Raw genomic sequence first — 24,064 nt, 5'->3', positions numbered from 1 at the left:
AGAGCGGTTGGTCCCCGTACAGTATACCTATCCGGTCACGACAGATAAACAGATAGTTATCAAGTAACCTTTGAACAATATTCATTTGAACCGAAAAGCTCGAGAGATTCGACTAATATTGGACACGAATGTTAGGTGGACGGAGCAAGAGGTTTTAAGAGGTCGAATTATAATTTATAAATTCGTTCAGAACTACGAGCTGACAAGTGGTTCAGGAAGAAGGATAGGAAAGAACGAAGATTGACACAAGGGCAACAATGCCAGGGTCAACAGGGAACCTGAGCTCTGGACAGCTATGTGTAGGGCACAAACCTATTGACATGAAAGACTGCGGTTTGAACCCAATCTCATGAACCCCACCTATCCTGTCTTGGCTTGCGGAACATGTCAGCATCTTATCCGTTGTGCGTCCCTCAGGTGGAATGGCAACTAAGCAGTAAATGTTACAAATACCCGATTTAAGAGGAGCGTACCAGTAGATTCACCCAGCTTTCTTACTGTAGTACGAAACGACATATTGACTATGATCTTTTGGGACATAAATGATTGGGAGAAGTGATGTTCGTTTGGAGAAAGTGGGCAATGTTATTGGTCCAGCTACTCTTCCATGTGATCGGCGTCTCGTAAAAAAGTGTGACGACTTTCGCAGAGGCTTTCACTTGTGGAAATATCAATTAGAATGTGATAGTCAGTGAATAAACAGAACGGTGGAATAGGTCAACATGCCTGCTCTGAATCCCCGAAAATCAAAGTGGATCAAAATGTATTTTGTCCGCTTCACGCGTTCCTAACATTTGTTTTGAGCCCTACAAACTTTTAACGGGCTAACAAATTACTCCTACATACAGTCAACTAAAAATATTTTTCGGGTTACTGATGGTAGGTGATTCATGTTATTCATATTCTTGATTGACGTACCGTAGCTTTAGTTGTTAGACTACAGAAACTCAAGTGTCGCATCGTCCGCAGATTGACAAGCTCCCCGTTCTGGTGTTGCGCAACCATTTGAAAGCCGGGACAATACTGCTTTTTAAGACAGACGTCGATAATCAGCGTCTAACTCGAGTGTGCATATCAGTGTAACGGTGATACTACTGATGGGGAGGCATGCGAGTAGTATGATTTCTCGTAAATCTGCTTTGCGTCTCTTGAAAAGTGAGAGCTATTACGGAATTTGTGGAATCGCTCTGTAACATTTGCTTGGATTTGAGCAACACTCAGTGAATATCCAGGAAAGTTCAAGAAGACGCGTTTAAAGAGAATATGGATATTCAGTTTTTGTGAACAAGATGCACATGAGAGTTTTGTTCCCCCTGTAGCTGTTCAGGTAGCATTTTCTAATAACCACGCAGGAAGGGCTTTCTTCCTTTCATCAGTACTTCACACACCCCGGACAACCTTCTTAATCACTACACACATACGCTTATAGATTTCAAAGTATCATGTAGTTCCTTTTATTTGTCGAAAGCCGATGTGTAATGCCTCCTTATGTCTTGCAGTCCCTGGTCTTCCAGGATATTCAGTTTTGTGAACAAGATGCACATGAGAGTTTTGTTCCCCCTGTAGCTGTTCAGGTAGCATTTTCTAATAACCACGCAGGAAGGGCTTTCTTCCTTTCATCAGTACTTCACACACCCCGGACAACCTTCTTAATCACTACACACATACGCTTATAGATTTCAAAGTATCATGTAGTTCCTTTTATTTGTCGAAAGCCGATGTGTAATGCCTCCTTATGTCTTGCAGTCCCTGGTCTTCCAAAGAACGTTCGTGCAATCACGGTTCCAAATATTGCAAGCGCCACAGTTATCTGGGATTATGACGATGCGTGTTCCACCGTGGATTTTATCGTAAACGCTTACAAACTGGAAGGATCTTCCCTCAAGTATTTGGAAACTAAAGGTCGTAGCACGGAAATCAGTGATTTACCAATGTGCGTGACATTGCTCGTTGGAGTACTTGGGCGAAACCGAGTTGGATCTGGCCCACAAATGAATAGCTCGGAGTTCACCATCCCTACAGGTACACTGTCGTCCCCGCTCTCCTGATCTAATGAAAATCTATAGATTTCCCTTCCATTCCTTTTCAACTCCAATCATCAAAACTGACCCTAGCATAACCGATATAGCTCCCCAAGTTACTGCCACATGCTTGTCTTACACAAACAAGTGATTTTCTCCATTCAGGCATGAAACGCTTCTTCGATACCTGCACGCATTCCTTGGCCGATTTTTTGCTGCCTTGCCGCTAAGACCTCATCGATATATATTGAATCATCGTTTCCAAAATGCTGCGACAAATCAGAAACAGCCTGCTCATCGATGAATCCATTTTCAAGCTTCAATCCAAACAAGTTAACAAGCTTAGATCCAATTAGTATTCCAACGAAAAACATTCACAAAATATTATTTCACTCAATACCTTCAATCTATTCGTCATATTGTTCGGAACATCCGAAGCTCGACTCTTAATAACATCCTGTTGTTGAAGCAGTGTGCATCCAGCCGCCAGAGTTAAACTGTTCAAAATGCGTCAAGCATAGAAAAAGGTCAATTTCTTTCACTAATAGCAGTAGTAAAGCGTTGTAAACTGTGGTGGAAGTCGTATACCACAACAGGCAAAACTTTGTAAAAGCTGGAGTGCTTCTGTAACCATCCTTTGTTTGCATTTGGATCACATGGAACGCAAATCCCACGTGAAATGAATAAAAATAATGATACTACTGGGGACAACAATACAAAACAAGAACAAACAGAGAATAACTAAAGGCACATTGCCTAACTGGGTCGTCAAGGAAAACGTAAACTTGGACTTAACTGAACCGAGATTAAGAGGATCTGAGAAAACCGAGTAGTTTGAAGCATAATGGCTCGAGATGTACCCACGGAAAAAGTGGATTCGTTAGCCAAACGGAATAGCTGGAACTTGAGGCACACTTATTTCTCTTTTGAATAGGCATGTTGTATAGAAATACCAAAAATTCTGAATAAGAAACTGTTCCGTCTATAGATATACCTGCTAGATGAAAAACCATTCATGGAAATGAACCTGTTCATACCGTTTGTGAGTTTCGTTTTTTAATATATCATTTTGTAGTTCCAACTGCCCCAAAAAACGTACGTGCAGTAACGGAACAAGATGCATCGGGCGTGACTGTTTCATGGGATTACGATGGCTCCTGTCCGACCACCAGTTTCCAAGTAAGCGTGCACAATCCAGAAGGACCTCCTCTCAAAACTCTGGATGTCACTGGTCGTAGAAAGAAGATCACTGGTCTACCTGTATGTGTGCAGCTAGTGGCTCGTGTACTGGGTCGCAACCAAGTTGGATCCGGCCCACATGCAGATAGTTCATCATTCACTGTAAACGCAGGTAACTTGCGTAGCAAATAATTGTCTTGCCACAAGTGATTCTCACTCACCTCAGATATGTCGACCATCAGTTCCCATCGGTTCCATACTCCGTAACAGCAATTTCGTTTACCATCACTCATAGCCTTCCCTAAAAGCCTCTTTCATTGCAACTTCATTCATGTAGTCTTGCCTCATTAGACAGCGTTCTACGTGGAAAACATCATATCTAGGTTCCACACATTCCAAGCACCATAGGTTTTCATTTCGAGAGGAACGGCTGCAGGATATTAGCTATTATTGTCGCTGTGACGATCTCTAGTGAACTGAATGGACGACAGGTGTGCGGCTGTTCAAGTGAGACGTGCGAACGCTCAAAGCAATTAGCCCCATGAACAGTGCCAAAGGAAATCGACAAGTGACACGTCCTCAGCTATGACAATCCGACAGCAATGGAGTATGGGAACATGGAATATAATGGCATCACACTGATCTAGAAAACAGCATCGTTTGATTAGTTTATGGATTGCTTACACCTACTAATACGTGGGCAATAGTAGTCGTTTCCAAACAGGTCATGTTCTGTAATGTGACAATTTAGTTAGTATTCTCTGTCCATTGAAGAGTTCAATAACAAAACGAATAGGGATTTGGATCAGTATCAGTTTTTGATTATGCGGCTGAAAGCCCAAAATAGATCATATTTTCGACTGGCTAATAGTACTGGCTGATAGCACATTTTTTCGTCAACCTCAAGGTGTGATTGTAACAGGGAAGAACCGCTTATTCTCATGAAGCCACCGACAGCCTTCTCGTGACAGCCCAGTAGGTTCTTCGTATAATTGTTCTAATTTATTTCACCTACTTTCCTGGTGATGAGTGCTTATTTCTATTTTTATCCCAACAGTCAGTTTTATGACCTAAGTGGTAGGAAGCAAGGTACTATCTGTCTTGGACGTTTTAATGAAGATGAAGGCGGACAGGGCTCTCAAAACTGGCATGCGTACGAATTAAGTGCTTAACTAGCACAACGACCATCAGACGAGTTGCTTTCAAAGCTTATTCAAGAAAGTGGAGACACAATAAAAGACGACAGAACTGAGGAAAGCGAAGAAAATTATTCAGACTATTACAGAACGATGAATACCTGAGGAAACTAGTCAGAAGAAACCTGAAGAAGCGTCGAGAAGAGCAGAGACAAAACGGCTAAACAAACGAACGTTTTGCCTTATATCAAGAACATATCCGAACTCATAGACAGATTACTCTTTCCGAAAGCAATGATTGTGACCCACAAAACGAGTTGTACTCAACGGAAACTGACCTCGAGACCGACTGACAATATTTACAAAGCTAAGTGGAAACAACTGCAATCAAAACACTAAGTGAAAAACCCAGAAGTATAATCCTCTGCCCCTGATCACTGTATATAAGGCCCACGAAGAGCACAAAATTCTCGCTGGAAAAGATGAAAATCTTGGTAAACCAAGACATGGAGCACAGGAAGAAATTTTTATAGGGATGGGACTTTGCGACCGATTCGATTCATGTTGAACTGGATCAAATTTTCGCACCACTCGACGAGAGCCGACTATCGGAGTGATAGACCAAGACACAAGAACCGCCATGGTTTAAATGAACACGTGCCACAAATTGAAACCATTAGAGACAGGATATAGGACTCCCTCGAACACCAACCAATGGATGAGAACAGAAGAGGCGGGGGCTCAAACATCACGTGGTCACTGACCAACTACACACCATTTGAAGCGGTGCGCATGGTGATGAATCGTTTGCAACTAAGTTGCCCAACTCAACGAAGAAACTACCAGACCATATCACTTTTTAAGATCGTTTTCAGTAGCGTCTAAAATATCTCTGAGGACTTACGCCTGAGAAGCAGTTCTTTAACCTCTGAACGCAACTCACCTAACTTCTTGATTGAGGAGTCAGACACAAATCAGATACCACTGGTATCAGAGCATATCGATTGTACAAAGAATATTGAGTGAACAGCATTCTCGCCTGCATCACTCTCAGAAATGGCTCTTGATTCTGGTGGACAGATGATATTTATGGTTCTGTTTTGTTTAAAGCGCATACTTTCTAAGCAGCATATCTCACTCTAAATGTAGCAGGTGAACTGAATCTAGAAAGTCTGAGATTTTTTTGAGAGCATGACTTTGGATCTGATGGTGGAAGGAGATGTCTTTTTTAAAGATTTCCTTCCAAAAATGGAGTGTCGATAATGAAAGGCTTCAAAAAGCAAATCAATGTTGTACTCCTAAATTTAACACGTCCCCAAGAACGACTGCCGGTGGAAAATGATACCACACAATCGTTACGGATAGGTCTCTTGGTAGAATCCACTGAGCTGTCAACATGTAATTAACACCTATTCTCAAACGACGATCGGTATGTCAGCTCCGTGATTCGAGTTCTCTCTGATAACAGGGTCGTGATCGTGACTGACGATACGATTACCGGGCCATCACGACAGGACGATACACAGGGGGTTTAGCAGCGGTAGCCTGAACGAGGCTAGGTAAGTGGGCACAGCGATATACACGGACGCACAAATACGCGAGTGTCTTATGAGACGGCCTTCGTAGCGAGGTGAAAAACAGGTATGAAGACCGTGATGGAGCATAACAGGTGGGAATCACTAATCACAGGAGAAACTGGTAGAGAAAAGGTAGCAATTACTATGCTTTGAACTTAAATTTGACAAAACGCTCCTCCCTTCTCACCGAAAACAATCCACGGTTCGGTCTTTTCTGTTCTGGTATCGTTGAAAAAATCTGTCTGCTCACTGTCTCTGAGCATTTGGTATCTACCGTTCCTTTATCTCGCAACATTTACCGCAAAGTGACCTTACTTTTCACATGCACCAGCATGGAAACAACAGGCAAACTGTCACTAACAAGTCCTGGCAGAGTGAAAGGACCATACCAGTAGGGACACTCAGGTGCCATGCACTTTTCCTTCGTGTGCGGAAGCTTTATTTAAGCCCAAACCCCTTGTGTCTCATTTGTTTTGTTATGCAGTGTCGGTCTGTATCTTTCAGTCCCTTTGGTCAACAAATAACTCTAGTAGAGAAAGCCTCAGCCGCAGATAAAACAGCCTGTCTTACGGTCCAGCAAATCTATCGCTAATCTGACTGCTCTACCGGGAGATCGGTCAGACGGAAGATGATGAATTGTGACGCTTTACTGCTTTAATATGGTGGGGCCTTTTAGTTCTGAACCCACCTTTCAAGGGTCACAATCTGGTTCTAAGTCGAATGCTCGGCCGAAGATGCACGATGTGTAGTTGAGCATCATTCTAGAGATCTATTTGATGGCACTCTAGTTGTAGCACCTTTTAAAATTATAGTATTTTCAAAACTTGGTCATTCGAAAACAACCGCAGTGTGCAGTGTTTCCAGCTGTATCTTTCAGTTTGACGGAACAATCAACCTATTGCAGGTGAACTAAAGGTATTTATAACCGTGTTCCGACCAAATCTATGCGGAGTGCACTCCGACTCATTTCAGCACCCAGTCCTCCGAAGAACGTCCGTGTCCACACAGTCACAAATGTTGCAAGCGCGACGGTCACATGGGACTATGACGGTTCGTGTTCCATCCACCATTTCCGTGTGAGTATTCACAGGACGGATGGGTCTTTGCTGAAGCATTTGGACACAAGCAATCGTCGCACAGAAATTGTCGACCTGCCAATGTGTGTGGCGTTGCGGATTGCAGTGGAGGGACGCAACCAAGCGGGATCCGGTCAACAAACAAATAGCTCTGAGTTCACCATAGCCTCAGGTAACTTGTCAACTTTCTCGTTTTCCTTCTGTTTTCGACTTAAATTTTATTTTGGGTGGATATATCCGTCACAAACGATCGCAAACGTGACACGTTCAGTTGTATGTACACAACCGACCCCTGTTTAGGAAGAACACCAGTTAGGTCGATCTTGGTGACTACATGAACTTCCTTCAACATATCCGCATCCAAAATACCAAAGGTGATTAAGTTTTTCGAGTAACTCAGTGGTCCACTTCTGATCTGTTCCTTCAGACCAAATTCAGTGACACTGACGGCTGTTACAGTAAAAACCTTCTGACCAGATCATTGAACCAAACACTGAGTACCGGAGATGTCCCCACCCGATTCACACCAGACAAATGCGTCTGTTTGCGACCTCAATGGTGCTGCACTCACAGTAACAAGAAAACTTGCATCGTAAACAACCTGCTGTCTTCTTGAAGAAACATCACACATTCCAAAAGCCCGCCAGCGGTTTCAACCTTCTTTAGGCTGATCAGGTGGGCGCAGTCCCCGGTTTTCCCTTCAAACAAACTAGGGCCTAACCTGAACCCAAATCATTCAAAATTCGAAAAACACCTTCATTTTCGAAACTATCCGGTTTTAACGAGAGATTCAAATGAAACATTCGGTGGCCTGTTAGGTTGAAGAATACCATAACTAAGATATTCAGCTGGGATTAATTTGAGTCCCCGTTGAAACCACATTGATGCGCAGATGAGTGCAGCCCAACGCCTTGTTCTAAAGGACAACGCGCTAATGTTCATCATTCTCGACATATCATACCAAGATTGAATACTATGATTTTCAAGGTCGAATTATAGCGACAAACAGTCCCACTCGACCAGTTTTCTGTTATCCAGGAGGTAGGAACACGTTAGGAGTAAAACGGAGAATGAAAACATTGTGATTTGGCAGTTTGTCAAAACGCAAACAGAAGCAACAGCAGTATAGGAATCGTTTGCAATATCAATCACATGTAATCATGGGAAGCCGTGCACAGGGTAGAATCCGTCACTGCGACTTCTCAAGCCACTGTAATAAAAGACATCAAAGAGTGATTCTTTACTGAGGAGGTTTGTTTCAACGACATGATCGTCCAGCCAATGGGGGATTTACTCAACAGTTTACTGCGGCACCTTTAGACTCGATACAGACCGATGAGAATTCGAAAGTTTTGAGCGGATTTCCCTCCGGGAAGAAAAGACATTTTTGCGGAGGATTGTACGAAATATGTGATGAAATTAGCCAGGTCGGTTCATGAGCCGCTCAAACGCGCAATTATGGAACTAAGTATTATACCGGGGTCACAGAAACCACTTTGTCCATCAAATTTGGGTGCCACATGACTTGTTTATGCCAGCTTCCCTCTTCTTAATTAGCTCACTTTTTCGCCCTTGCAGAACATTATTTTGGTGTTCTTTCACATCAGCTTTCCTGTAACGTGACGGCCTTGCCTCCTGCTTCACTTGCCATTAGGATGTCTTGCGTAGAAGTGTTCAGTCACGTGCCCATTATTTTGCCCTATGGACGAAACATATATTGATGTACTTTGGCGTGACCTTGACCGCTAGGTCAGCAGTAATGTCTTGTTGGATTTCAAGGACTTTCCAATGACAAATACATGCCTGCTCCATTGTGATGGAATCGTGTCATGCTGTCAGTGTACCTTTTGAGAGTGAACAAAGATGTATTTTGCAGCTGAACCTGGTATATACATTGAACATGTCATGCGCAGATGACGGATTAGTGCTTTATCTGTAAAAGGTATTATTGACCTCGATAGTATAACGCATTGAACATCCCGGTTATAGAGACATTCGTAATGTCGACGACACTTGCAGAAAAGGTTTCCGTTACAGCTCTTGTTCTTGCTGATACTTGATGGAATCCGGCAAGCAAACCAACATCCGAAAGCTACCAGCACTGCACAGGTTATGGGGGTCGAGGGATGATTGCGGCGTATGGGGCCGTGTTTCGACTCAGTTGATGGATATAAGCGATCAGTGCATGAGTGCTCTAGGCTTACGATAAAGCCCGAAACTCGGTGAAACAAAGCTAGTCGGGGTAACCAGCATGTACGTTTGAAAACGCACTGAGTGGATAAGGAGTTTCCGGGTTAAAATAAAAGCAGCTCATAGTTTGTCTTGCTGTCCCATTAATTCATTCATACTGAACAAACGTGTAGGTCATGCCAAACCCTTATTTGTGCCATAAAATGGCCACCACTGAACAAGTGTAACGGAATTTGAACAGGTACAGCCAATAACCTTTGATATTCTGTAAGATGAGGAGAGGACACTGCACGTCTTTTCGTGCTCTTTTTGGGAAACAAACAGGAAAAGGGAGTTGGAGGTGGCTTACTACCAGCTACCACTGCCAAAACCGAGTGCCGGTTTTTAGAAAATCGACACACTTGGGAGTAATATAGACAAACATGTATAGTGGACGCTAAGGATGGACGGAAACCTTCCATACTTACATACTTTCAAATAAAATCTGATATTTCTTGCAAAGGCCTATCTACGATGAGTGATTCGATCGATAGTAGAGCGGTGGCAGGTGCATCGTCCAAGCCCAACTTCCAGATGAATAGGATCAATGATGTTTGCAAAGTTGATGAGATGGCTTGTCATCGCGCACGAGTTCTGGTGCGCCTATGTTCACGTCCCAAGTAGAATGAAATGGTTGAAAACTGTGACTGCATATCACCCATGATCTGCGCTGCAAAGCGAACAGAGTTACAAAGACCGGAGGCTTCTCAGTGTCTGCCATTCTCACAATCATAATCTGTTTCCCGTTCATCACACCCGTCCATCGCATTCTTTTTCGTCTAGACTAATCCTTCCCGAAGGGGACTATGACGAGGAAACGAAGTGTTTTATTTTTTGTGGATAACTGGCCCTTCAGACGTTACTAAGATCCCAGATAATCTCCCAGAATGATAAACAGTTCTTCATTGGTGTCAAAACAACCAACAATTTAGACCTAATCTCAGGTTAACTAAACAGCAAAAGCGAGTCACAGTTTTCGTGCCTCAAATAGACAGTGCGTTGGTTGCCTTGGGTTACGTCCTTCTAAGTTTATTGTCAATGTTTTACTTTTTTCGGCACCTGTGTTCTTCAAACCTTTACAGTACCCGCTGCCCCAAAGAACATTGTTGTAGAGGCACAGACGAATTCTGCAAGTGTGACCGCCTCCTGGGAGTATGACGGTATGTGTCCGACTACCGATTTTGAAGTGAGTGTATACAGGCTAGACGGGACGTCTATCGAGTCTCTGAGTACACTCGGCCATACCACAGTTATCCGTGATCTGCCAGTGTGTGTGCCTTTAATAATTGGAGTGCTGAGCCGCAATCAGGTCGGACCTGGTCAACAGACGAAAGGCTCCCAATTTACCATAGACGCAGGTAATTTTTTCATTTGCATTCATACAATTTTGATGTTTAATTAACCCTTATTCATCCGCTGTTAGGTCACATCTGTTCCTTAATAGTTAAAGCCAAGCCTGTTCTACTCCATAAACAGAGTCGTACGTTGACGTTAGTTCTGGTTCGATGATCGAAAAGATTAGCATTGAAAATGCTCGCCTGCTTTTTAAACTTTCAATCGAGAGTTCATAATGTGAATGAACCTGAAAAAGCGAGATGCACTGTTCCATGCTGGTTGGAAACCCTTGGCAACGAGTATCTCAAGAAGATTAGAGAAATTCGAATGCAGGACCTCCTGGCCAGTGGTTCAACAGTTCTCCGTCCGGCCACAAGGGATTGATCCGCACTGTGATTACCTTTCACTTAGATAGGACGGCAGATCTCCTCATTCTCGATTCACATAAACCCCATCACATGCCCCCAAGCTTGACACCTTCCCAGATGGAAGTTTCATTCATCCTGTGAAATCCTTCTTCCTCTGAGGAAGCATTTTCCATCAGTCAAGTTTTGGGCAAGTTCTGGACTTATAAAATCACTATTCGACTTCATCTAAGTGAAAATCGCTACTAGGTACATCACAATGATAGGATTGATAGTTCGAGAACAACAAGAAAACTTCGGATCCTTTAGTCGAAACCATAACGAACAATTTATGACCAACCTACTTAGCTTGAAACCATCCGGCTTTCGATGCGATTCTGTACCCTATGATTTCCGCTATTTTCTAGCTCCCGTTGCCCCCAGAAACGTACGCACAATACCAGTACCAAACACAGCAAGCGTGAATATCCTGTGGGATTACGACGGCGAATGTGGAATCACCGATTTCCAAGTAAGCGTACTCAAACCGGACGAGTCAGTTCTAACGACAGTGGACACCATCGGTCGTAGCGCGGAAATCGGTAGTTTGCCAATGTGTGTTGATCTACTGGTTGGAGTGCGGGGACGCAACAAAATGGGATTGGGACCACAAGCGGACAGCACTGTGTTCACCATAACCGCAGGTAAATCCTTTGCGTTTGCAAATGTGAAGGCAAATTTTCGTTAAACAAATCATGCTACTTATAAATAACAAGCTTTTGAACGCTACCTCATCCCTAATATCGGCAGTATCAAGAACCTGTGGATTCCGATGCGGTTTTGAAACCAGCAATAGTATACAACTTATAAGTAGCATAGTAAAGCGCACCGAAATTTGTGTGTAATTCACAACAGGTTTCGTGCTCCTTTGATTCCATTAATTAAAAGCGGTACCCGAATTTCAGGATCTCCTAAATTGAAAATCCAGTTGACTGAAACCCAGGTGGAAGTCCCCTTCATTTCAACGAAGCATGCGTGTTAATTTCACATCTGAACACGTCGATGCTTTGTTTAAGTTGGTATGCGATGACTCCATCTTTCAGTAAGTGCGATTGCAATATTTCGGCGTTATATCCACCAATGAGTTTGCGGCCTCTTAGCGATCAGAAGCCTAGTGAGTGGTTAAGCTACGCATCAAATGGTTGAACCCAGCTGATTCGTCTCAAGCAGGCTGGAAAATCTAAACGACTGCTTTTCTAAAGAAGAACAGGGTTCTGACTTTGCTGACGATTGCCTTCACGCATAACAGATCGCACAGCATTTCTGCACAATTTTGGCAATGAAAATCTGTTAATGTGTAGAAGGTATCTCCTTGGTTTTGTCACTGTGACTATGTTTCTCATACGGTCCGTTTTTTAAAAATAGTTTTGCCCATTCCACTTGTCAAGGCATTGCTTGAAACGGCAAGAAGTTCATTTTACGACATATTTTAAAGCCGCCTTGTAATGCCTTCTTGTTGGGAGTGATTTCGGTAATATTTTACGACGTAATCACCAGCACAACAAAACTAAACTAATATCGTACCCCTTGGTCTGGTTGTGACCACGAGTGGTGGTATCAACTATTCTAATATCTGAACATATGCACCAGTGTTGGTTCTGACGCCTCTTACTCAAAACAGAATTCGTAGAAGTTTGTTTTTCTTCCGTACTGGTGTAATTCCTTTCATACATGACCAGTCGACATGAGATTTATCTAAGCTAACGGTGTAGCTCCGACGCTTACTTTAGGATGGTTAATCTTGCGTATATGAAGCCGTTTAAGTTGATTTGCAAATGAGTGTATTTCTCGAAAACGGTGCGATTTGAGTTCAAGTAGAGCGTAAGGTTGACGGAAACTCGGGGACTGCGCCTACCTACTGAGCCCTAAGAAGCGCGGAACCGGTCGTGGGCTGTCGAAGAGTTTTCAGCAACCTTGTGAGTAGTTTTCTTTTAAGTTGACCTCATTCTTTCACAGTTCTCACTCTTTTTTCCTTAATTTGCGCTTTGAACGCACCTCATTTCCCTACTAATGTGAGTGTTACACTCTGCGCAGTCTTCTGAAACTTCTTATATTATCACTTGAGAGCATCAGCAATACTGAGCCTGGATATACTAACTTGTACATTGATTATCACCTGACTGAAGTCACGTTTAGTAAGCACAGTAAATGCACGTGACTTCCAATGTCTATAGTGCCGAAGTTAAATCGGTGACTATGCTTAGACGGGACAAAAGAAGTAGCTTTCAAAACTTCATGCATGCAAAAGGATGACAACGTGATTTCTTTTAATGTTCTGAGGCTAAAAGCCCAAAACGTGTCATTGGAATATTTTTCAAGAAAGCCGTATCATATTTTGGCCAATTTCCCACTAGTAAACCAACCTTATGAAATTATATATTCTGGGTCTACCTTTCGACGCAATGGTATTTTGTGCCCAAACATCAATCGTTTCCCTCCACGAGGGCTTAACTTGCCGGGTGAATTAGTACATATCTTTGTGGGATTAAGCGAATTTATGGTGAGCTCTTGGAGGTCTGCAGGGACATGACGGACACATTTACACTCAAAATCCCAAATCGGCTTGAATCAGTGGTCTTTCCTGGTTCCAAACATTCGTATGTGGCTTGCTTTTTAGTAAATTAAGTACCCCATACCCTCGCGTTCCTTAAGAGTTCTAAATGTTCCTTGAGGGTTAGCTAGTCCGGTCCCAGTCCAAACGGAACACTTTGTGTTTCACTAGGACAGTGTCAAAGATTGATGGGTCTATGAGGTGACTGCTGCTGAATTAAAGGTCGAGTAAGCACATCATCTGAAGTGCTTTGGACGCTAAATTGTGGCACTTGCTGTACAGAGAGAATTATAGTGGGATCCAAGCAACAGGGTTTTTAAAGTGACTGAAAATTGTTTTGGAAGGGTTGGGATAGTGGCAGCAGTCTCAACGGTGTACAAGTCATGTGACGGAAACAGGTAGACGCTCTAGTAACACATTTTTGTTGGGGAAACCTCCATTAATATAGTAAAACAACATAGATGCCAGATGGTGGGAATGCGATAGAATTTTCTACCTCGTTGGCTTTAAAGGCAGGAAACGTTGAGCGCTGACCAGTCTCGAGATGTTTCCTGAGACTCCAGTACAGGTACCGGAAGTCGAACACAGCTGATACGTTTCATTACCAGTGGAAGTAAGGTTTTCTTTCAGTTATTCATTAGAAAAAGGCAAATGACCGGTTACAGACCATTGGACAGGGAAGCAAAACTCTCATTTGCATCTTATTCACAAAAACTGGACACCCATCTTCTCCTGAACGCGTCTTCTTGAACTCTCTAAATATTCATTGACTCCAATCATTCATTGCTCAAATCCAAGCAAATGCTACAAAGCAACTCCACAAATTTCGCAACAGATCTCCCCTTTTCAAGAGACGCAGAGCGAATTTCCAAGAAAAACATACTGCTTGCATACCCCCATAAGTATTATCACCGTTACACCGGTATTCCGCGACTATTGAAAAATTGGAGAGTAAAATGTTCCATTTTGTGACGCACGACGTTAAATTGTTAGCGGAAAAGTAGCCAAACTTAGTGAATGCTAAAGAATGTGGCCGAAAATCGTTGAATAGTTCCTTATTTCTTAAGGATATATTTGAAATACATCATTCCGCGTGTTTCCAGTTATTATTTTATCTTGTGAACTAAGCAGAGTAGATAGGCTGAAATTCTCGCCAATATCAAACCAAAACAGCATTTCCCCGTAAAATATTTTAAACGAAGTTCGATTTCATGCATGTGTTAAAAAGATTCCCATCCGAAAAGAGTGCTTGATTATCAGGGTCCCGCTAGGTACATGAGTTTGTTGATTCTTAGTTAAATCTGTATGCATTACTATTTAAACTAAGTTTTCACCTGGTTGGGTATTTGTTAGACTCTCATGATGCGTGCTGATTCGTAGCTAGATACTCATGCCATCTCAAACGTTTGACTGAATCCCAAGAACCAGGCCCAGTGTGACCCAAGATGCAATCAGTCGTTTTTTCCCCGTTGGGTATCAAGCACATCTTGTTTTCAAATTTTTTGTAGTACCCAACCCTCCAGACTCTGTTCGCACCATAGTTGAACCGAATGCAGCTAGCGTGAATGTTTTGTGGGAGTACAGTGGGGCGTGCCCAACAACCGGTTTCCAAGTAAGCGTGTACAAACCAGATGGGCCTTTGATAAGGACCTTGGACAGAAGCGGTCGTAACACCGAGATCACCGGTCTTCCTCTGTGTGAACCACTACAAGTCGCAGTTCTTGGACGTAACCTGGTCGGAGCCGGTCAACAAACGAACAGCGATCTGTTCACCATACCTGCAGGTAACAACATACAGTATTTCCTGTAGCCTATCAGCCGTAACGAACCAACTCAGTCAGCGATTCGTTTCAAATCTGGGCTGCTCCCATCATATATTCACTGCAGACAGAACGAAATTTAGAGGGATGCTTGCAAAAAATCAGTCGACCGACAGACTGAAAAACAGGTTCACTTTATGGCGTGCATGCATTTAATACAGCACGATTAGGAAGCTGTTGTGGAGGCGAAATTGTCATTTCACATATATTTATGTTGTTAAATGTTCTACATGTGATCGATTAGCACTCTGGGGAAGCTTGTTGTCACTCTTCTTCATTGATACAGGCCTCGACGAGTGTTCAGCAACCTTATGAGTAGTGTCATACGACAACACAGGCCTAGCTTTGTCCTGCAACACGAAAATCCCCGGTCGTTTCCAGGAGAAACGCTGCAATTTTTTTTCAACAGTCGTGAGTAGTGTTTTTCTGGTTTACGGCCAATAGAATCCAATTTGATGGAATTGGAACAAAACTATCTGGACGTCCGCCTTCATCTGTGGACACCAGGGAATGAAGTAATAGGATGTTGAGACTGTCTGATTCGCTCGGAAGAACACCATGAATGAGTGCCATTTTCGTGGTGGACTTAAAAAGTGCATGAATTGCATCGCTTTCAAGTTGTTTTAATCAAGGACTAGACTATTTCTAGAGCATATTGCAGAAAAACTTAAATATAGGTATCATAGAAATAAATTCAGCAACGTACACTATGAGAAAGAAGGGAGAACAGGTAGTTTCACCATGATAAGGGGTGGTCTTCCTTAATCCGAGCGATATCTTTCAGAGGCCCCATGCCAGTCCAGCTTTGCAGTAGCGGATGACAGGATTGTGCGTCATATTGTTTTGTCTGCTTATTAACATTTCTGTGTGTGGTCCCATAGAAACCAAGCGACACTTTTATTCGTGAAGCTCCCTTTTACCGAAATTCACACTCATGTGTGTACAATACTGTCCACCTTCTAAATGGAGCCACTACAAAGAGTGGCCCGTTTCACTCCCAAAGCCATCGACCGGTCCTAATCTTTTTCATTTTACCGAATAGAGATACAGAGGTAAGAGTTCTTCGCTAAATTTGAGGTCGCGTCGGCTTCAGTCCTAGTGTGCTTCATTTCCGAAATGTATCCCTTGACTGTAACTGACGTCGGTGATGCGGTTTTTTCTGATCGTATTGTCAGTGTTGTGACTTTTCAACCGGGAAGCAGTGCACTTGTCCGTTTAATTTTTCCTAGTCCCCAGCTTATCCAGCAACATTCGTACGATAACGGTGCCGAATGTGCCCAATGCGACCGTGCTGTGGGACTACAATGGTGCGTGCACTACCACTCATTTCCAAGTAAGTGTGCTCAAACCGGGCGAATCATCGTTGATGACCGTGGATGCAATCGGGCGCAGCGTGGAAATCAAGAATCTGCCAATGTGCGTTGAACTGTCGGTTGGAGTGGTTGGACGTAACCAGTTCGGATCCGGTCCACAAGCCGAAAGTTCGATATTCACTATTGCTTCAGGTAACCTTGCAAGCATTCCGATGAATTACCCGACTGTTTTGTCCGCCCCAATTCACTTCGGTTCATTTTCACACAACGCGCTGTTTATGGTGAAAGCTTTCTCTCCTAGTTTTTTTTTCGCATAAAACCCATGACACGTACACCATTTATCTGAAAATAGCTCGTTTCCATTCTAAGGTATCGCTCGAATGATTGGCCAATAGGCCCTATTAGGAAGGTCAGATTCCTGAAATCAACCTCAGAATATCCGGAACCTACTGCTTCACCAAAATCTCAACAGGAAAGCCGGCAAGCATCCAGGCCACTCAATCATTCAATCAATTCAGCAAGACCTGATGAGTGTTCTTGCGGCTACAGAAGCACGACCGAATGTGATCTGCGTTCAGGCTTTCCATAGAGGCACGATCGATGTTGATGGGTTTTCATTAACACCTATCAGACAGCCTGGACCAATGTCAGAAAGTCCCCTTTAAATAGTGTGGGGCCGTTGTAACTTTTGCTCTCTCACTCACTCGCTTGTTCGGAATACAGCTGTTGTGTTCCCTTCTGTGAGTCTCCGGCATTAGGCACTGGAGCGGGTCAGCAGCAGATACCACAGATTGACGCAGATATAACAGCAGATATAACAGGTCCAGTTGCTAAAGTTTAGGCTGTTGGACTTATTACCTCTTGTTTTCTCTAACTGCATATGCACCATTTTGAAAGCAACACAGTTTTTGGCTTACCTCCTAACAGCGACACCACTCCAGAGTCTTCATTTTAGCTTGACCTGATTGGATGCTCTTTCCCACCTAGATGGAATGAGTTTTTACCTTTCTGGTCAAGTTTTTCGAATACTTTTACCTCAGAACCTGAATAAAGGTAAATGCTAAAGTGCCTTTACTTACACACACGACAAAGGGAGATCTGGAGTAATGGAGTACCCAGAAGGTGCTTCATCAGGGAATGTTTCATTCCCTTTCTCTTTATAGTATTATCATTCTATCTCACCAAGGACTGAACCTACCACTGATGGAAGGCATGAACGGCCTCCATAAATCCTTCTTATTACTTGCATCAAAGTATTGAAATGTCTTGTCTATATACATCGAAGTTAAATCTTTCAATTCGTAGCTATGAGCGGCTATTCCACCAAGTTTTCATCAGTTGCAACATGAGCGCATTACCACTCAAAGTTTGGGATCTACATGGTAAGCACTTTTTCCCAATCTAACTTTTATGGATATTGTTCAAAAAACTTGTTCATTCGGGGACAAAGCGATAAATTTCCGTCTCGTGATTAGATGAGCACATGACACTTAGCCTTCAGCGTGAACGCCAGGCTCAAAGTACTCACAGTTTTTCTGTAGCTGAGTATGTTAATCGAACGATGGGGAAATCCAGTCAGTTTGGAGAAGTTCCAGCATTAGAACTGGCGGCAAGTCAATGTGCTCGAGGTAGTTCAGTTGTTGAGGCACGAATCAAGTGACCGGAAGACCCGTGGCTCAAGACAAACATCAACTCCTCGACTGGTCCCATCTAGGCTTAGGCGATCCGGCACAATAGCAAACCTCGTGATTCTTTCATGTGACATGGCAGCCAGGTACCGGAAGCGTTCCACGATAAACACCAACCGCCCTGAGAAGATTCTCTGGGTCGTTCAATCATCCCGGATCAATGACACTGCACGTATTAACTGTTACCAGAGCTATCACGCTGAACTAATCTATCGCTTGTCAACGGGAGCACTTTGTAGAGTTGATTTCTCGTGGCCTCACACATTTCTCAACGTAGCAGTCAATTCTGTCTTATCCACAGCCCAATTTGACTACCCTAGCGACCTTTGCATTCATGTAGTCAACCAGGACAGTTACTGGGTCGTCGTTCGATGAGTCGGACACACCAATCACATCGATCAAGTGCGAACACGTTCGCCTGTTCAGACGTGATAATTCAGATGCGTCCAACGTGCGTTGGTGGAGTAGTGTTTACGCGCTTGCCTCGCATGTCAGATGTCCGGGGTTCAAGTCCCGGCACGGCCATTGGATATGCACTGCTGATGAGCTCTAATAAGGGCAAAACTCGAGTCCAGTGCTTCCCTTTGCTGTGGACTCACCGAAATAATCACGCCAGAACAGGAACACGACCGTTCAAACGAGAGTGGTGTGACTACGAACAACCAGCAATTGTATTACTTCCCTTTTCACGCTTCATAATCGTTTTTTCATGATGTGCGTTCAAGTGAATCGGTCCTCATGAACATCTGGCCTGATGTGCGGAACCGTGTGTCTTCCGTCTCGTGCAAAATGGATTAACCTACCTAGTATGGTAGAATCCTATTGTGCTAACTAGCGATCACCAGCTAACAAAGCACTGTCGCCCAGGAGGTCTTGAATTGGTTTTGAAATGCAATGCAGTCATTATTTGTCGTACTGCTTTATGAATCACAACACCTACCGAGGACTCTTAGGAATTCGTAGGCTTTCATTTCGAGTACCGTAAATTTACTGGAGAACTAAATTCATCGAGTGCAAGAGTGATTCACAAGCAGTCGTGATGTCTTGAGATCTACAGTTAACCGAGAACTCGTTATTTTTAGAGACTTTTAGCTCACACTGGGTGCACTTCGTAATGAGGTCATTTGCCACCTGTAACGTACGCATTTTAACCTCGGTAGTTGAAAACCAGAGTTCATTCTGTTCACGGTGCCCCACTAGTCTGTAATGTGATGATTCAGTTATATGGATTCTTTTCTATTCATTCGATATATGAACAATGTGTTTTCCAACCTCTTACAGTTCCTAACTCTCCCAAGAGTATCCGAATAAATACAGTTCCGAATGCAACAAGTGCAACCGTCACATGGAAGTACGACGGAGCGTGTCCAATCACCGGTTTCCACGTCAATGTGTACGATGCAGATGGATCTTCCCTTAGGTCTTTAGAGACGATGGGTCGTAGTATAGAAATCGCCAACTTGCCTTTGTGCGAGACCATTCAGATTGGAGTGATGGGACGGAACCGCATCGGGACCGGTTCACAGGTGAAGAGCTCCGCGATCACCATAGCCGCAGGTAATCTCTACTTGTCGATACGCAAGTAATAATGTTCAAAACCTCATTGATTTGCAGTCTTTTGGTCAAAATAAACTCTTTTTTATTCGGTCTGTGTACTCCAATTTACTTAAATTCTGTAAAGTTTCATGTATTTCGTACCCAGAACAACGCCACATCTACAAGTCCGAAACAAGGCACGTGAAGATTTTCCAACAAGCTTCCTGAACTAGTGTGGTTAACATTTTGATTCTATGCATATATATATATATTGAATACCAGTGTAACGGTGAGGCTACTGATGGGGGAGGCATGTGAGTAGTATGTTTTCTTCCTGTAAATTCGCTTTGTGTCTTTTGAAAAAGGAGATTTGTTGCGAAATTTGTGGAGTCGCTTTGTAGCATTTGCTTGGGTTTGAGCAACAGTCAGTGAATATCTGAGAAGGATCAAGAAGACGCGTTCAGGAGGTGGATGTCCAGTTTTTGTAAATAAGATGCAAATGAGAGTTTTGCTTCCCTGTTCAACAGTCTGTAACTGGTCAGTTGGCATTTTCTAATGAATAACTCCGCAGCGAAGGCCTTGTTCATTTCACCAGTAAAATCGACGGATAGTTTCACGAAGCTTACTTGTTTGTTCCACTCCGAAACGGAATCAGTAATTCAAGGGGGAGGGGGTATCATTGTGGTGACAAAGTTAGTCGTCATTCGTAAGTCAAGAAATAAGGCCACGAAGTGGTATATCCAAAAGTCCTTACATACTCAAGTGACTCAAGGAAATATCGTTTGCCCGGAGACAATATTTTATTTCGATCATATTGCGTTTATCTTGATATCATGACTTACTGACGCCCAACGTTTCCCAATCCCTTGCAGTTCCGAGCCCTCCAAAGTCTGTTCGCGTGATAGCAGTTCCCAACTCGGTCAACGCCATTGTCCTGTGGGAGTACGATGGTGAATGTATGACAAACGATTTCCAAGTAACCGTGTATCAGTCGGACGGGACTTCTATGAAGACACTAGATACAGTGCCACGCAGTGCAGAACTCACGGATTTGCCACTCTGCAAGCCACTCACAGTTGGAGTTCTTGGACGCAACCAAGTAGGATCTGGTCCACAGACGAAAAGTTTGGAATTTTCCATTCCTGGAGGTAGTGTTGCATGTCTGTTTGAAAAACGCATTACTACAGATTTTGTTCGTGCATTTACCATCTATAATAGCCTCTTTTATTTCTTAACTCTGCGCTAATTGTTGATTGAAATGAAGTATGAAACCGTCTACCAGTGATCAGTTCTCGTATTTACTACATTAAGAATTTGCTACTCATCCTCAGCAGCCACATCGATTAGCAGTTTGTGAACGAAGAATATTGTACAAAAATAATGCACGGCAAATGCCCACGATCAGGTTTTATTTTACTTTAAACTTTACTTTACTTTACTTTAAACTATGCTCACACTGGAAACTGCAGTCGACAACAAACTTAATCACATGACAGTAACGCAATGCTTCTTCGGTTGAATCGATTTCGGTCCCGAATTAACAGCGTAAACAATCGATATCAACTGAATAGTTTTTTTAAAAAATCATGTTCCCCATAGCTCCAACGGTGCCAACCGCGATTCAGGTGAAAAAAACCAACAATGTTCCCAGTGCAACCGTTTCATGGGAATATGACGGTGCTTGCTCTGCGACAAACTTTCAAGTGATAATCAACAAGCCAGATGGATCGTCTGTAGAGTCTGTCGTCAGGACTGAGCGCAAAGTGGATGTGCCTGGTCTTCCCATGTGCGTGCCCCTCGTGGCCCGCGTTAGAGCACGAAACGAGGTTGCAGATGGACCACAAGCCAATTCCGAACAGTTCACCATACCCGCAGGTAACATGTCTGTCTACCATGTATTTACCCACCCTCAGTGTGCAGACTATCTATTTTGCTTCATATGGTTTTCCCCCATAAGCCACCGAAAGACAGCAGTGACGCGCACAGCCGCTGGCGTCGCAGCGTCAGTCAGTAAAACCTCAGGAGAGAGACACGGTAAGCTAAGGACTTTCTGTTTCATTTACCTCTGGTGCCGCAATCCGTTTGCACAAACTCAACGTAACGACTAAAGATAAGCGAATTTGAGATTGCTGCATACTAAGAAATCGTTTGATACAAAAATCACACGTTAGCTACTGAATTACTGATTTGGCCTACAATAAAGGCCTACTCACTAATGATTGAACAGAATACGGCGGATGTGTGTGTGTGTGTGTGTGTGTGTGTGTAACAAACACAGTCGTTTGATCCAGGCTGAATAAGAGATAACCGTTGGTTTGCTTGCTGAGCTAACAACATTTTGTTCAATAGCAAACAAATAAGAGACCATGAGAAGAATATTCCATAAACAGTGATTTGTCAAAATACTGAATGGACACAGAACCACCTTGAAAATATCGCTATTGGAAATTGACCGAACTACGCCCGGAGCAGATGGCACTCCTTGACGAGCACGATAAAAGGTTTCCCTCTCACTGCAAACAACTCATTTTTAAGAAAATAATTTTGCAGATATGAAATATGAAGGCCACTTCAAGGTTCATAAGATAGCGATTTACCTCAGAGAAATCACCAGTAATCATGGCACAGCAATCTGGTAGTTTCGTAGCCACAAGGCTAACTCAGATCGACAGGGGTCCGGCGACACTAAACCCAACTGCCACCTGAAACATGCTCATCCACAAAAGATGCACTCGAGGAAGCCTTCCATTAGTGTGAGACAGGCTATTACATTATCCAACTATCCTAACTGCTCGACAAAAATTACTATGAGAGAGGGACACAACAATCCCCGTCTGGTAGCACATTTTCGTAGTTGATTTTCAACTCACTTAGCTCGCGAAACGGACCAAAGCAAGCCAGTACACGCTACTTGATTGGGTTCAGGCTATGCTCTGAAACCTTGATGGTTCTACTGTTGCCTGCCTGAAATGACCCTTCTACCCTTAATGTGTATTCCTCTTATTTACAACTACTGCCAAAGAAACCGTCGAATTTCGGTTTCTGACCCTTCTAAGATGATTCCACGTTTACACGTCCACCTAGCCAGGAGCATGTCATGAACTTTAGCCGTCGGGTCTACTGGGTGGAACTTTATGTGCAGGGCTGAGTGATTTTTGAGCGTTCGTGCCCTGACAAGGTTAGATTCGTAACTACTATGGGTAGGTGATTAAAAATGAAACATTTGTAGGGTAAACAAAGGGAAAATAAACTAAACTGTGTAGACCAAGTACGTGTCCCAATCCGCTTACTTGCCTTCGTTTAGCTCCAGGGTTGATTGGTGAATTGGATGTCAAGACGAAATTGAACATGGCCGTTGTGACCGTATCATGGGGATACAATAACCCATGCGACACGAACAAGTTCAGCGTTGTGGTATACAATCTTGCCGGACAGGAGTTGGGTACCTGGGACACAAGCAGCCACAATGTGCAAATCCCCAAACTGCCGATGAACGTACCCCTATTGGTTGGTGTTACTGGACACAACGAGATTGGCTCGGGACCTCAGCGAAACAGCACACTGTTCACCATACCTGCAGGTAAATGCGTATAGATTTCCAGGTTTGAAATCCGCGACTCTATAGGTTTATTTAGATTTTGACGATCCTGCGTAACATTTTTTTAGTTTACCAATAATGACATCGTGCAGTCTTTGTTTTTTATCCTTGGTCCTCCACAACCTTCTAAACTTCATCGAAAATTCGAAAAATACGCTGTTTCAACGGCTTTATTGACCCAGTATATGTCCCTGTTTGTGTGGCTTTCTCGATCTACAGCTTGTAGTTGCGTGGAATTTTGTGATTTCGAATGGTTGAATGCAGCAGCACTGCAACATGAAACGATCACATCATGCATCAGCTAGCCTATATCTCTCGTCAGTTCCGGTGTAGCAGTGGATACTACCGATGAAGCATGCGAGTAGTACGTCGGTCTCTCATAAATCCGCATCGCATCTATTGAAAAGTGAGGTTTATCACGGAATTCGTGAAATCGCTTTGTAGTATCCGCCTACGTTTGAGCGATAGTCAGTGAGTATCCAGGAAAGTTCAGAAAGACCTGTTCGAGAAGAAGACGGATACATAATTTTTTATAAACGAGGTGCTTATGGGAGTTTTGCCTCCCTGTCCAGTAGTCTGTGACTCCTCAACTCGTGTTTTG

At 43.3% G+C, this 24,064-nt stretch overlaps 1 protein-coding gene across 1 annotated transcript in view; it reads right to left on the bottom strand.

Annotated features, from left to right (window-relative positions):
* Positions 1-21,044, bottom strand: part of T265_07929 (hypothetical protein) — a gene marked incomplete at both ends in the record, with an annotated part of 25,038 nt that extends 3,994 nt beyond the window's left edge. The window contains one exon of the mRNA XM_009173589.1: positions 20,913-21,044. Coding sequence (XP_009171853.1) covers positions 20,913-21,044 — 132 coding nt within the window. The remainder of the gene's footprint in view (positions 1-20,912) is intronic.
* Positions 21,045-24,064: the final 3,020 nt, after the last annotated feature.

This window comes from Opisthorchis viverrini (genome assembly GCF_000715545.1).
Source record: "Opisthorchis viverrini unplaced genomic scaffold opera_v5_198, whole genome shotgun sequence".
Taxonomy (NCBI): Eukaryota; Metazoa; Platyhelminthes; class Trematoda; order Opisthorchiida; family Opisthorchiidae; genus Opisthorchis; species Opisthorchis viverrini.
This window is presented reverse-complemented; position numbering and strand designations above follow the sequence as displayed.